We start from the raw sequence: 15036 nt of genomic DNA on the forward strand, positions 1-15036 counted from the left end.
ACAAGACAGCATGTATTAACTTATTATAATTGCGACATGTGTCTATGTGAGAAGCTGCATAGTTGTAAATTTTAATTCATCGTCATACGTTCAAATGGTGGGTGCTTGAGGCAGCCACTAAATGAGATCTACTTGTAACTATGGCTCTAGTGATGCCTCTTATATGTGATTATGATTTTTGTATTATGAGCTGCCCAGTGTCACATGGTTGAAATGAGTGGCTGTATCAATTCAATATATAAATAAAACAGGTATGAAGTATTTTCTTTAGCATTAGAATTCAACTTATTTAGATTGAGGGTTTTTCTCTTTTGCAGAAGATCTTTGGGAATGCCTGGAAGACGCTAGTGGTAAACCTATTGCTGCTGTGATGAATACATGGACCAAGCAAATGGGTTTTCCACTGGTATATGTAGAAGGGGAGCAGGTAGGTATATGATTTCTGACATTGAACTCAGTTCAGGTAGAATACAAACCAATGATTTAATCTTCCAAAATTACATGTATAATATGCTATAGAGCTCCTATCCTTACTTTCATTTTCTGTTTAATCAGTATTTCAATTTTCACAGAGAAAAAAAAAGCCTTTGGACCAAATTTATCTACAACTTCTCAGTCAGTCGTCAACAAACCTCATTTTGTAGCTACTTGAAACAGTAGTTTCTCACTGTATTTTTCTACTTATTGCAAAGCAGGGTCCATTTATACAGAAATAATAGTTAATGTTTTTTATAATTATGACTGTGGAGGATTTTGTTTATGACTTACTCTCCTTAAAATAATATGTTTAGAATTTATATTTGTAAGCTTTAATAAATACATCAGATTTTCAGCAACATGTGTATTTGACACATAACTAGAGACATCAAGTTTGTAATAGTTTATATATGACAGAGAATATAAATAAATAAATAAATAAATAAATAAATAAATAAATAAATAACATAGGTTCAGATATTAAACTGTGATGAATCCATGACCCGAGTGATTTCTGAGTGATTTTATATGATTGTATATGTCTTAAATTTAAAAAGATAAACATAATATGTGACTTATACAAACAGAGTATATTTTTGTATTTTGCATAGGTCTAGTCCATAATAAAGGGGAACGGATACCATGTAGTGATCATTGGAATCCAAATTCAGTTTCCCTTTTTAAATGAAACATTACTCCCATATAGTTCCAATGTTAATTTCATAGCCTGAAGTCTAGGTATATTAAAAATGCAAACTCAAAAATCTGTGTCTTTCAGTGCTATAGTCTGCTATACTTATTTAATGTATTCATGACTCTCAAAAAGTTTTGGCCCTACTAGGATCCCTTATTAATTAGAAATATACCTTGCATATACCTTGAAATATTGTAATAGAATTTCCAGTATTTTTAATATAGAAAAAATATATAAATATGTATATGTTGTGTTATGCTACGTCATGCCATGCCATTTATGCTGTGCTGTGCTGTGCTATATTCATTGTAAATATTACAGGAACATTTCTTTCCTGCCTTTAAGTCCTTAGACTCAGAAAACAGTAATGGAACGTAAAAGTGAAATTAATGCCATCTACTACAAAATTAGAGCATAAATATTTTGTAGAATCCCTAAAACTATTCTTAATTAATCTTGCAGCTGCTTCTTGTATATTTAAATCTTACACATTTACTTCTCATTAACTTTGTTAAGTCAAGCAATATATAATCTCAATGTCTGAAGATAAAAAAAGAATTTCTTCTGATGTTTCTAGAAATTTGATACCTGACTGGATTTATGTTAGGTGCTTTCTAGGTATGGTTCATGTTCTTAAGCATTATAACAAATAGGGCCTGGTTGCTTGAACAATTCTCCAATTAAGGAGTGCCATCTATTAGGACATTAGAAGAAAGCCTTCTCTGTCATGGCCTCTGCCTTCTGGGATGAGGTTCCCCTTGAAGTTTGGGTAACATTCAGGAAGGTCTTAAAAGTCCTGGCTAGTCTGGCAGATTTTGGGCTAGGGTGGTTAGAGCCCCTTGATAATTATATGATACACTGATTGTTGCTGAGTTTCCCACCCTATTTACTATTTTATTTTCTACTTTTGATTGTATATTTGTTATCTTGTTTTTATGCTGTGAATTGGACTTGGGTGATGTCTAAGTAAAAACAAACAAATGCACGCATGCGTGCACACGCACACACGCACACACACACACAGACAGACAGAGTGACAATTTTGGTACATTTTTTTACTATTTACCTCTTAAAACAAATATACAATTTAATTGACTTTGTTATATCAAATTTGCTTAAACAAAAATAACACATTACAGAGTACCTCATTTTGCTTAATAATACTGCAGACATACTATTTTGTGATTCTAGATGAAAACTAGCTTTAGCTTTTAATAATAAATAGTCTAATTCATCTTCATTTAACTTATTTCCAAGCTTTGGAATTCATCTCTGAAATAACCTATGGAACACTTACATTAATGTATTTATTTCTGTATTTATAAAAAAAACGTTGTCTGAAAAGATATTCAAGTTTTTTAAGTGGAGATCACAATTTAGATATTTTTCATACATGCCATCTTAAATTCACGATCTGTGGAAAGATTCTTAAACTAGATTAGGGGACAGAGATCCTGTTATCAGATACCACAGTTTATTGAAATAGATCAAACCAAATTAATTGGATATTTACTTTCAGCAAATTAGGACTTCCTTTGACTATGCAATGGTAGCCACTGATAATCCTGTCCTAGCCATCATATTTCAATCACAATATTGTGATATAATACTGTATCATAAGAAAATATTATCTGTGACTGTGGCCAATCTGTTGAGAGTAGCAGATAAAGGTATAGGGTGGTTGGAAAAAGGGGGAGTGGGCAAAATTATATGGTTTGGCAAAAAAAAAAAAATCTTGATAAACTTACTATAGACTGTGGGGACAAGAAATTAAGCCCTCCGGACATACCATCATAAGTGGAAATATTCTCAAGCCTGTCACTACTATTTTTATTTTTTTTTTCTTTATTCCAGCAAGAAGATAACAAAGTGCTGAAGCTAGTCCAGAAGAAATTCTGTGCCAGTGGACCATATAGTGGTAAGACGATAGCAGGAGCAAGCAGCGCACCATATTATACGTGACACCAGCTATTCCACGAAACAGCCCTTGCACTGTCAGTTTGTGCAGGCAGGTGTCCTTTTTAGGATTCAGATGTTTGAAATAATTTACCAACAATTAAATCTAAATTTTTATTTTTTCATTGTGTTTTTGGGGGGCCTTACATTCTGCACATTTTAATTAGAAAAGTTGCACGCTCTTTAAAATGATTTTACATAGTATTAATAATCTTTGTGATACCTATGTGAAAGGTAGCAGAAATACAGTTCTGTGAAAAAGTATTTGTTCCTTTTGGGATTTCTCTATTTTTGTATCTCTTTACCACTTAAAGTATAGCTTCATGTGGGTCCTACTGGTTTTTTAAGAAAGCAACACTAAACTTTGGGGTTCTTTTTATTTATTTGTAACTGAAACCTTCCACAATACAGTATCACAATGTGAAAAAGTAATAGCTTCCTTGTTCTGTCAATACGTTTTTAAAAAATCCTCCTAGTATTTTTCTGCAAATATATAATGTTTGCTTTTTTTCTGATCAGCTGAGTGTTGATTCACTGGTTACAGTAAAAATTGACTGACTGGCTTATTACCTGAGTCTTATGTCGTGGTCTGAAAGAGAATGACTGGCCAAAGTTCACATTGCCAGCTTTCATGTCTAAGTTAGGACTAGAAATTACAATCTCCTGGTTTCTAGCTTGGTGCCTTAATCACTAAACCAAACTGGCTCTCATTCAGTACAGTTAAATGAAGGGATAGTTTTGTGAGTACTTCATTAAACAGGCTATTGATTGGATCATCACTGCTTTCTAGAAGTAACAGTGATTGACATTTTATTATAACCAAAGACCAAATTACAAAAGTTAAAGCAAATGGTCTAAAATATCATTAATTGGGTAAGTTACCCACTTTTGTTGTGAGGTCAGAACATAGCCTTAGTATTTAATAATTGCTTAATCGATTTCAGGGTACATTTTCAAGGAAAATTTCTAAATATCATTGGACAGTGCCCAGGCAATCTAATTATTAGGGATTGGATTAGTTGGAAGTCAATTCCTCATAAATCTTCAGAAAGGTATGTTCTGAGGTTTCAGTTTCATCAGAAACACAGAGGCATTATCTCTGCAAAATGTGTCTGATTGTACAGTATGCAGAGGAAAAACATTAAATTGTGCTCTGGAGAAGGCACTACAATATGGGGAAATTGGTCTTTGTAGATGCTTTTAAGTCAATGTTGTCTCCTGGCAACTTCCCAAACTAGTCTCTGCAGTTTTCTTGTCAAGTTTTAAGAGGTTGTTTACCATTGTGTGCTTATTAGGGTTGAGAGAGAATGATTGGCCCAAGGTCATCCAATTGGTTTTATACCTAAGGCAATATTAGAACTCACAGTTTCTACAGTTTATAATTATGTTGTTAATTTAGTGCTTTGTAGTTGCCCTGATTCATTATAAAGTTGATATAGGCATCACTAACTGTTTTTACAGAAATCTACCAAACAACGTTTTGGGCAGAGCATGTTTTAGAATCCATGTGATGAAAAATTGAATGTGATTTGAAGAGCTTTTAAAGTTCATAATATGTATTCAGAGCTTCATATTTATTCAATAATATTTTAATTTTAATTAAATGTTTAAAAGACTATGAACAATATGCTCCTCAAAATAGTAGACAAATAATTCCCTATATTATTATACAATTTATTATTGCTTAAAAAGACTACAGAATGGTTTCTAAACTTCTGAAGATAGTTTTGAAATGGAAAACATTTGATAGAATATTAAATCTTAATTAAGATACCCAATTTATTAAAAGCATATTTTCTATCTAAATTCTGCAGGAGTAAATTAGACCAGGGATCCCCAACCCCAGACCACGGCCTGTGGGGAACCAAGCCGCAAAATGAAGCTTGGCATGTTCATCTCCTCACCTGCCTCTTACATGGAACTATCCCCTTCCTCCACCCCTCACCACTACCACCAGTCCGCACAGCTGGAAAGGTTGGGGATCACCATCAATCAATCAGACTAGAGCTGAAAGGAACCTTGGAGGTCTTCTAGTCCAAACCCATGCTCAAGCAGGAGACCCTATACCATTTCAGATGGGTAGTTGTCCAGTCTTTTCTTAAAAACCTCCAGTGATGAAGTACCTACAACATCTGAAGGCAAGCTGTTCCAGTGGTTAATTGTTCTCACTGTTAGGAAGTTTCTCCTTAATTCCAAGTTGCTTCTCTCCTTGATTACTTTCCATCCATTGTTTTTGTCTTGCCTTCTGGTGCTTTAGAAAATAAGTTTACCCTCTCTTCTTTATGATAGCCTCTCAAATACTGGAATACTGCTATTATATCACCCCTGGTCCTTTTCTCTAGACTGGCCATACACAATTCCTGCAACTGTTCTTTTGTCTCCAGGATTTTAATCATCTTAGTTGCTCTTCTTTGCACTTTTTCCAGAGTCTCAACATCTTTTTTGTAATGTGGTAACCAAAATTGGATGTAGTATTCCAGGTGTGATTTGATTCTATGTTTCTGTTTATATAACCAAGGATTGTATTAGCTTTTTTGGCTATTGCTGCACATGCTAGCTCATGTTTAAGTGATCCTCCATTAGGACTCCAAGGTCCTTCTCATAGTTATGTTTTTGAGCCAGGTTTCACCTAATTTGTACTTGTACCTTTGGTTTTTCCTGCCTACATGTAAAACCTTATTTTCTTCACATTAAATCTCATATTGTTGGATAGGGCTTATTGTTCAAGTCTGTGAAGATATTTTTGGATCCTGAGCTTGACTTCTGGGGCGTTAGCTATTCCTGCCAGTTTTGTGTCATCTGCAAATTTGATGAGTTCTCCTTCTATTCCCTCATCTAAGTAATTTATGAATATATTGAAGAGTACTGAGCCTAAGACAGAACCTTGTGGTACCCCACTGTTTACCTCCCTCCATGTAGATGTAGCACCATTAAGGACAACTCGTTGAGTATGGTTTGTCAGCCAGTTAGAAATCCATCTGATGGTGATGCTATCTATCCCACATTTTTCTAGGTTACCAAGAAGTAGGTTGTGGCCTACTTTGTCAAATGCCTTGTTGAAGTCTTATTATATCCACAACATTTCACTGGTCTACTAATTTACTTACTTTGTTAAAGAATGAAATAAGATTTGTTTGGCATGATCTAATTTTAACAAATCCATGCTGGCTTTTAGTTATATCTTTATTTGTTTCTAGATGTTCGCAGATCTGTTTTTGGATTATCTTTTCCACTGTCTTCCCAATTATTGATGTTAGACTGATTGGTCTGTAGTTTCCTGGATTTATTTTTCCCCCCTTTTTTGAAGAGGGGAACCATATCAGCTCTTTTCCAATCCTCAGATAATTCCCCATGTTTCAGGATTTTTGAAAGACATGGTACAATTGTTCTGAGATAATATCTGCCAGTTCCTTTAGAACTTTGGGATGTAATCTATCAGGGCCCAATGATTTATATTTATCAAAACCAGACAGGTGTTCTCTTACCATTATCTTGCTTTTTGTAATTTTTATTCCTAGTCTGTCTTTTACAGTTATGTTTTTGATAGGTTGGGCTGTAGTTTCTTTTTGCTTGAAGACTGATGCAAAGAATGAATTAAGCAGCTCTGCTTTCTACTGTCTGTTACTTCCTTGTAATCTTTTCTCTTTAGTGGGCCAACTGTTTCCTTGACTTTTTTCTTGTTAATTTATGGTGCAAGTCTTTGTTCATTCTCAGCCTTTGCTTTTCTGCCTTCATATTTGCAGATTCTGCTGATATTTTGCCTTAGATATGTGTCCCTCTTTCCCTTTTTTTTATTGAAAAGTTTTATACAAGTTTTAAACAATATCCCCCCCCTAAAATAACCCCCTCCCTCACTTCCCAGAGCTGGTTACAGGGTTGCAAATAAACAAATTCAAAATAAACTTATCCAACTATACAAATAATAAAATTGATAATATACTTTAACTCAAATACAAAAAAAAATTAACAATTTGAGCATTTCCAAATTAAAAACTATAAATAATTCATAATCTGCATAATGCATTTTAAACCCATATCATAACCCATATTTACTCTACATATAATTTATCCATCTTCACCTTGCTGAGGTGTATATTTCTTTTAAACAACCATTCGTCCATAATAAACACAAAATTTCCCCTCCAATATAACCTAACCAACAAACTTACATTCGATAAAATTGGCTCTTTGCTTTTTACCCCTAAGAAAGTCTATTAATACCCTCCTACTTGAAAAGTTTCAGCAGACTATTCATCTTCTAAAACTCTCACCAACAGAGATCATTAAAATTTTGAATTCTTTTACACATTTACCCATAATATTTCATAATTATTTTTCACTTTAAATTAAGAATTTATAATATATATACTCCCAAATATTTAAACTTTTCCACTAAATCAACACCTTCTATTATTCTTTTACTTTACATCTACATACTACACAAATCATTCACTGTTTCTTTAAAACATACTAAATACAAATCATTCACTTTTTTTTAAAACATCTTCTGTCTCAAAAAACTACTACAAAAGTTCATCATTTCCTTTTCTTTATTCCAACATCCATCTTCTGCAGTTCTTTTAATTTACGTCTATAGGCTGCACGAGTCATTCTCGGTTCCTTTAAAAAATCTTCTGCCTCAAGAGACTGCTGCAAATGTTCAGCCTGTTTGTCTCCCACATCCAATAGCATAGCACTTTCAACAAGCTGCTCTTCCAACTTTTCTTTTGTTATCTCAGGTCGTAAAGATAATGGAGAACCCACCTTCAAAACCGAAATGTAAAAATCTTTCGCCTTTGACATTGTATTAAGTCTATAATATATCCCAGCATAATTCAGGACTATTCCAACCGGTATATCCCATCTGAATCGAACCTGGCGTTTTTTGAGCTCATCAACCAAAAAAGCAAAATCCTTTTTCTAAGAATTTTTGAAGGTATTTCTTTTAAAATTATAACATCTTGAGCTGCAGTTTGAAATCTCTGTTTATAAAAAGCCTGTAAAAATTCATTATGAAGTGATCTCCTAGAAAAATAGATAACCACGTCTTGTGGCAAATTCTTTTGTCTCGCAACCCTAGAATTAACCCTAAAAACTTTTTCCATCTCTCTCAATATTTCTTCAGGCTCAGCCCCCAAAATAAGAGCAATATCTTTAAACCTCCATCTCTTCTTTAATCTGTCGTTCCTTTTTTTACAAGGCGTCCTGTAAATCTTTAAGTATACATGCTGGAGACAATAGAGAAGGTGGTGGAAACTTAGACTTAGCTTGCTGAGCTGCCTGCATTACCGGGAAGATCGAGGCTTTAGAAGCAACAGAAGCTCCGAGACGCTTTGAAGCCATTTTATTTTTAAGACCACTTATAAAAAGTCTGCTAAAATCTTATAAAATCAACAAATACCCCCCCCCCCCAAAAAAAAAGAAAAAAGGAGAAGGGGAAAAAAGACAAAAGCCCCCTTAAAAGAAAAAAAGAAGATTCTTGCAATTTATACAAATACAAAATCTGTTACATTGTTCCAAGTAGAAGTTCCGGTCCTTTCACTCAATGAATCAACATCTCAGCACCATTTTTCACCACTCTTAATTAAAAGAAGGAGAACGTAAGTTCTTTTCCAGAGTTAAAGTCCGAAATAATCCCCATTTTAGTCTCTCCTGGTCAGCTCTGTCTGCTTTAAAATTTACTCACAAGTTCATTTTAAGCGCAGATGTGGAAGCAGCATCTAGCTTTGCCCTGGAAAAGTCAGAGTAAAGGCATCCTGGAATGTGGAGAACACCCCAGACTCCGTGGGAGCTCTCACCCTCTGACCACCAAAAAAGAAAACTTTGGGGCCTCAGGGAGCTCTACCACTATCTGAGGAAAGCTCACCCCCTCCCCTTCGCCCGGGAGAGAGGTTCCAAGCCGCGAGACAGCTGTTGCTCGCTGTCTCAGCTGGCTTTGACACATCCCAGGGCGGACGGCTGAAGAAAGCCGCCATCGCCACGGCCGTCACCACCGGAAGTTTTCTCTTTCCCTTTTTTTGTACTTACCCTTTTTGTCTTTCAGTTTATCAGAGAGATCTGGTTTTGGATTTCTTGTTTTTCTTTTTCAGTGATATTATGTTGGACTGGGCTTTTATGATCATATTTTTCAATGTTTTCCATGCTTCTTGAGTTGCTTTATCCTTTAAGATTTTTATCCATGGAATTATTCTTAGGCTCTCTCTGAGTTTGTTAATATCGATCCTTTTACAATCTAAGACACTGGTTGGATTATATTCTATTGCTTGTGTTTGCATTATATTGAATTCCACTATGATGTGGTCACTTGCCTAAAGTTCCGGCAACTTCAACTATCTGTCCATAAGCAGAAACAGATGTATTTTATGTAGCAAAGCAACAATCTCAAACAAGCAAGTATGAATCTGAACACCACCACCACCACCACTAAACCCCACAGAAATATTGTGGCAGGACCAGAGTAAGCAAATCATGCTTGAATATTGTCAAATGTTAGTAATTTGAAGTAGTTCATTCTGGTAGAAAGAACCTGAAAAGGTGATGTGAGACATTAATCACCAATTACTGAACACAGGCATAGCACCTAAAGATGTTCCAGTCAAAGGTGTTACTGAATCTAAGAGGATGATTACTTTTTCACACTGGAACAGTGCATGCTAGATTACTTTGTTTATGTAATAAATCAATAAATTAAACAAGAAATAAGCCTGGTTGTGTTATTTACTCAGGTTCTCTTAATCATAATTCATATGAAACTCCCATTACATTCATTGGCAAGTTATGCAAAAAGTCAGAAAATCTAAAAGGCATGAATATTTCTTCCCTGAATAAATGTATATACATGAACAGTTAGTAAGTATTAAGTAGATGCATCTTGCCTCGCTATCAGGAGGCTGTGAATTCGATCCTAGGTAGAGGCAGATATTTCTCTCTGAGCACAATGAGTAATTGTCTGCTACAAACTCCACATAGGCGACTCGAAGGGCATCTGGCCAATAAACACACTTGAGCTCCATTCAGTCGCCCTGACTCCACCCCAATTCAAGGAATTACTGGATAGTTTAAAAAAAATCATAATCCTAGAATACTGTACCTGCAGTTGAGAAAATGGTATTGAAAGCAAATTACTTAGATGACTTGTATAATCAAGTTGAACTGTAGGCTCCTTATTAAAGCACAAAATGAAAACAAACTAAATGTTTGCCAATTTAGAATAGAGCTGAATTTTAATTATTTTGATAAAAAATAGTAGCTGTTGATTAGAATTTGAGTTTGAAGGCAATTTATTCAATTGATTTTTGAAAAGGATGTTTATTTGAAAAGGAAGATCAACATATACAATGTTTTGTTAGTAATTATGATGGTACCTGTTGTGTTATACGTAAGTACTTCTTTGCTTCAGTTGTAAGTACAACTGAAATACGAGATATCCCTAAATTATTAAATTTTCATGATTAATCTACAACTGGTTTTTTATTTTGTTTTTACTTATCCTTTCTCATTTGTTATAGAGAACAAGAGTAATAGTTCATGTGAATATGTAAATATGTATGTTCATTTAAATAACAGGTTTTATTTACAGGTGACTGCCTGAGTCATCCTAAAATATAGTTCTATGAGACCCAGAAAGTAAATTCAGTGTTATCATTCTTTGCATAAAATTTAAGTCGTTAGAGTACCAGTTGTTTCAGGGAAGGTATAGACCTTGAATAAATTTGTTTTTGCAGAATGATTGGATTTCCATTCTACAAATGTGCTGGGTGAAAGCAGCTGTGATTTTGCTTCTTATTCCATAAATCCTCAAATATGTTTTGGGGGACTGGACAATAGACCACATCATACCCTGTTCTGTCAGGTGTCCTTCTCTTCTTTTATATAGGGGAAGATTGCCCTTTGTGGATGATTCCCATTACCATTTGTACAAGTGATGATCCAACCCATGCCAAAATGCAAGTATTAATGGACAAGCCTGAGTTAACTTTAGTTTTGAAAGATGTGAAACCAGAGCAGTGGATTAAGGTGAGTTATAATAAAAAAAGTGTGTATATATACACTCCCTAAGTCTATATAATTGTCCAACCTATTGTCTTATCTTATTCTTCCTAGTCCTTGATTAGTCAGGAGAAAAGAGAACAGTTAATTTTTTTTCAGAGCTGCCTTGTTCTCTTAATGTAATGCCACCAATAGCCCATATACAAGGACACTGGAATTGTTTCTTCCATGTTCAGTTTATGACTTTTAGTATAAGCTTCCCATGTTAATTTATTTTGTTTGCTATTAAATGTTCAAATGTTCCTATGATTTTGTAAAAAACCTACTTATTAGTATTAGGAAAGATACCTAATGACCATGCATGATGGAGATGATTGTTAACTTGGTGATCCAGTTAAAGTTCATTGTTTAACAATTTCTCAGTAGAAATGGCTTTCCATTATACATAGTTAACTGTGTGCATTCCTTACAGTTTTTGTCATCTCTAAGTGCTTAGATTTCTTGCTTCATTGCTGGGCTTCTTTTAGTACTATAAAATTCTTCTCTAAGAATCTGATATTAAGTCATAATTATCTTGTCATAATTTTGCCAGAGATTATCACAGTGTTGATAATCTAAACAATTGTCCTTAACTTTCTTCCCTTCCAATATTTGTTTTATAGGAGTAGCTTTTTCAGTGGCTGTTGTTTTGTCAGTATTGATCTAGAGTTTTGTAAAAGTTATTTTATTCTACTATATACAATAATATATATCTCAAAATAATAGTAGTTCTGTATTCTAATACTATTATTTTGATATGCTATATTAAGCAATCCAGTATCCTTGGCTAAAATAATACACGTCTAGAAGATCTCTGTTAGTGTCCACATCACTTTAATTGCATAAAAGAAGTTATCATCACTTTGTTTACCAAAGTTAGAAATTCTTGACATATTTAATAGATAAGATGTTGATTGCAGCATATGCTGAAGGAAATGTCAATTGATATCAAAACTGGGAAACTCTAGTTGTGCATCTTACCATTACTGCTCCTTTCTTTTGCCAAATGAGGCAACAGTAATTCTGGGAGGGTTGTAAAGAGGAAATATATTAGTATTCTCCAATGATTTTGTTGTGATAATTTCCTGGGTTTAGGTTCAAGACTCAGTTTTTCCCAGATCATTTCTAAATTTAAATTTTACTGCATTGAGAAATCATAGTCTGATTCACTTGTAAGTTTGTCAGAGAAAATAAACGGAAAAATTATGAAACATACAATAAAATTTAAACAGTCAAAATTAGCAACTATCTATAGTTGCAAACCATGTAGAGAATAATAGAGGATAATGCCAGAAACTGTGGCCTAAAAGTTAATAGGTTATAAACAAGGTTCAGTTAAAAATGAATAATTAAGTGCAAATGATCCTCTTCATTTTAAACAAGATAAAAGTGAGGCCACGTGTAAAAGTTGCATTGCAGCTTGGGTTTGAAGAGTCCCTTGATTTTGTCAAGTAATTTAAAAAAGGAATAGCTTGAACATAATTTTATAGGATTCATTCATTCCTCTTAATACAGTTAATACAGTTATTTTTCCAGGTGATAAATCTAAAATATTAACAGGTATAAAATAAAAATAAAAGTATATATCCCTACAGTTAATAGTAACAGACAAAGAAAACAATAAACAAAGCAATGTAGTCATTCCATATGTTGCAGGAATATCGGAAAAGCTCAGGAGGATCTTCAGCCAACACAACATACGTGCACGCTTCAAACCTAAGAACACATTAAGGCAGAAGCTTGTCCACCCCAAGGATAAAACACCCAGACACAAACTGAGCAATGTGGTATATGCAGTGCAGTGAGCCATGTGTAGATGTGTACATTAGGGAAATGAAACAACAACTTCATAAATGTATGGCACAATATAGGAGAACAAACCCATCAGGACAAGAGTCAGCAGTCCATCTGCATTTAAAAGACAAAGGCCACTCTTTCGAAGACAGCAAAGTCCACATTTTGGACAGAGGGGACCGCTGGTTTGAAAGAGGAATCAAAGATCCCATCTATGTCAAAATTGAACAGCCCTCTCTGAACAGAGGAGAAAGGATCCGACATCATCTATCTTCAGTGTACAACACAGTCCTTTCAACAGTTCCAAGAAGGCTCCACACCCATTTACACTACTCAGATGATCCTGAAGATACAGATAAGCCTCCAGGTAGCTTTAACAACTTGCTAAAAGAATGCAAATGAACAGCCTATCTGCAAGGAATATAAATCCTTTCATTTCCCACCACCCACTCAGAGCTGAAGAAGCTTCTTGGATGAGAAGTGAAATGTCTTCAAAGAAAAACAAGAAAGTCCAGTTGCCTCATGGAAAAGCATCTTTGGGTTATTTTAAAATAAAGGTAAATATATCTTGCTTTCATGCAGCAACCTGAAATTTAGCTACTGCACACATGATCTCAAAGGAGAAGATCATGTAAAATGTATCTGGTCTCCATGTCACTAATAACAATGAGCCAGCTGGAGAATTGTCAACTTCATAATTAAGTAACTTTGATTTTGCTTTTGTCCTTGCTGGAACAACCCCTTCTTTTCTAAAGCTGGTGATAACAGAATATGTTACAAATAGTTCTTGATTTTTGAGTGGTTGTTTAATGATTGTTCAAAGTTACCACAGCTCATGGGCCATAAAGCACTTCTGGGCATCATAAAATGTAATACTACCACCAGTAGTCATATGATTGCATTTACAACTGGCTGACAAGCACCCCATGATCACATGATTTCCATTTGCGGTCAAGCAATAGGCCATAATCCAGCCAGTGTCTTAAACTTCAGAAGAGCTGATTTTAACAAACTCAGAGAGAATCTAAGAAAAATTCCATGGATGAAAATCCTAAAGGGTAAAATAATTCAAGAAGCGTGAGAAACTCTGAAAAATATGATCATAAAAGCCCAGTCCAGCATAATATCACTGAAAAAGAAAATAAGAAATCCAAGAAGAAACCAGCATGGTTGCACAAAGATCTCTCTGATAAACTGAAAGACAAAAAGAGCAAATATAAAAATTGGAAAGGGACATATAATTAAGGCAGGGTATCAGCAAATAGCCCAAATCTGCAAGGATAAAGTCACGAAAGTAAAGTCTCAGAATGAACAAAGACTTGCAACAAAAGTTAAAGATAATAAAAAAAAGGTTCAACATATAAATAACAAGAAAAAAGTCAAGGAAATAGTCGGTCCTCTTAAGAGAGAAGGTGGCAAGGAAGTAATAGGCAGTAGAAAGGAGAGCTGTTTAATTCATTCTTTGCATCAATCTTCACGCAAAAGGAAACTGTAGCTCATCCTATCAAAAACATAACTGTAAAAGACAGACTAGGAATAAAAATTACAATAAGCAAGATAAGAGAACATCTGTCTAGCCTTGATGAATATAAATCATTGGGCCCTGATAGATTACATCTCAGAGTTCTGAAGGAACTGACAGATATTATCTCAGAACAATTGTACCATATCTTTCAAAAATCTTGAAACAGCTGATGTGGTTCCCATCATCAAAAAAGGGGAAAAAAACAGACCCAGAAAACTGCAAACCAATCAGTCTAACATCAATACCTGGGAAGATAGTGGAAAAGATAATCAAAAAACAGATCTGCGAACATCTAGAAAAAAAATAAAGATATAACTAAAAGCCAGCATGGATTTGTTAAAAATAAATCATGCCAAACCAATCGTATTTCATTCTTTGACAAAGTAAGTAAATTAATAGACCAGCAAAATGCTACGGATATAGTATACTTACAGCAAGCCATTTGACAAAGTAGGCCACAACCTACTTGGTAACCTAGAAAAATGTGGCATAGAAAGCATCACCACCGGATGGATTTCTAACTGGCTGACAAACCATACTCAACGAGTTGTCTTTAATGGTG

General features: G+C 34.5%; 1 protein-coding gene across 4 annotated transcripts in view; it reads left to right on the forward strand.

Moving 5' to 3' along the window:
* Window positions 1–15036, forward strand: part of NPEPPS (aminopeptidase puromycin sensitive) — a 117113-nt gene that overhangs the window by 79772 nt on the left and 22305 nt on the right. For all 4 annotated transcript variants that reach the window (XR_005555489.1, XM_039333152.1, XM_039333151.1 and 1 more), the window contains 3 exons: window positions 318–427; window positions 3026–3089; window positions 11004–11143. Coding sequence is in view for 3 of the 4 variants with exons in the window: in XM_039333152.1 (XP_039189086.1) it covers window positions 318–427; window positions 3026–3089; window positions 11004–11143 (314 nt within the window). In the remaining variant the exon portion in view is untranslated. The remainder of the gene's footprint in view (window positions 1–317; window positions 428–3025; window positions 3090–11003; window positions 11144–15036) is intronic.

This window comes from Crotalus tigris, unplaced genomic scaffold (assembly GCF_016545835.1).
Source record: "Crotalus tigris isolate CLP2741 ecotype Arizona unplaced genomic scaffold, ASM1654583v1 scf7180000024472.5447098, whole genome shotgun sequence".
Lineage (NCBI taxonomy): Eukaryota > Metazoa > Chordata > Lepidosauria > Squamata > Viperidae > Crotalus > Crotalus tigris.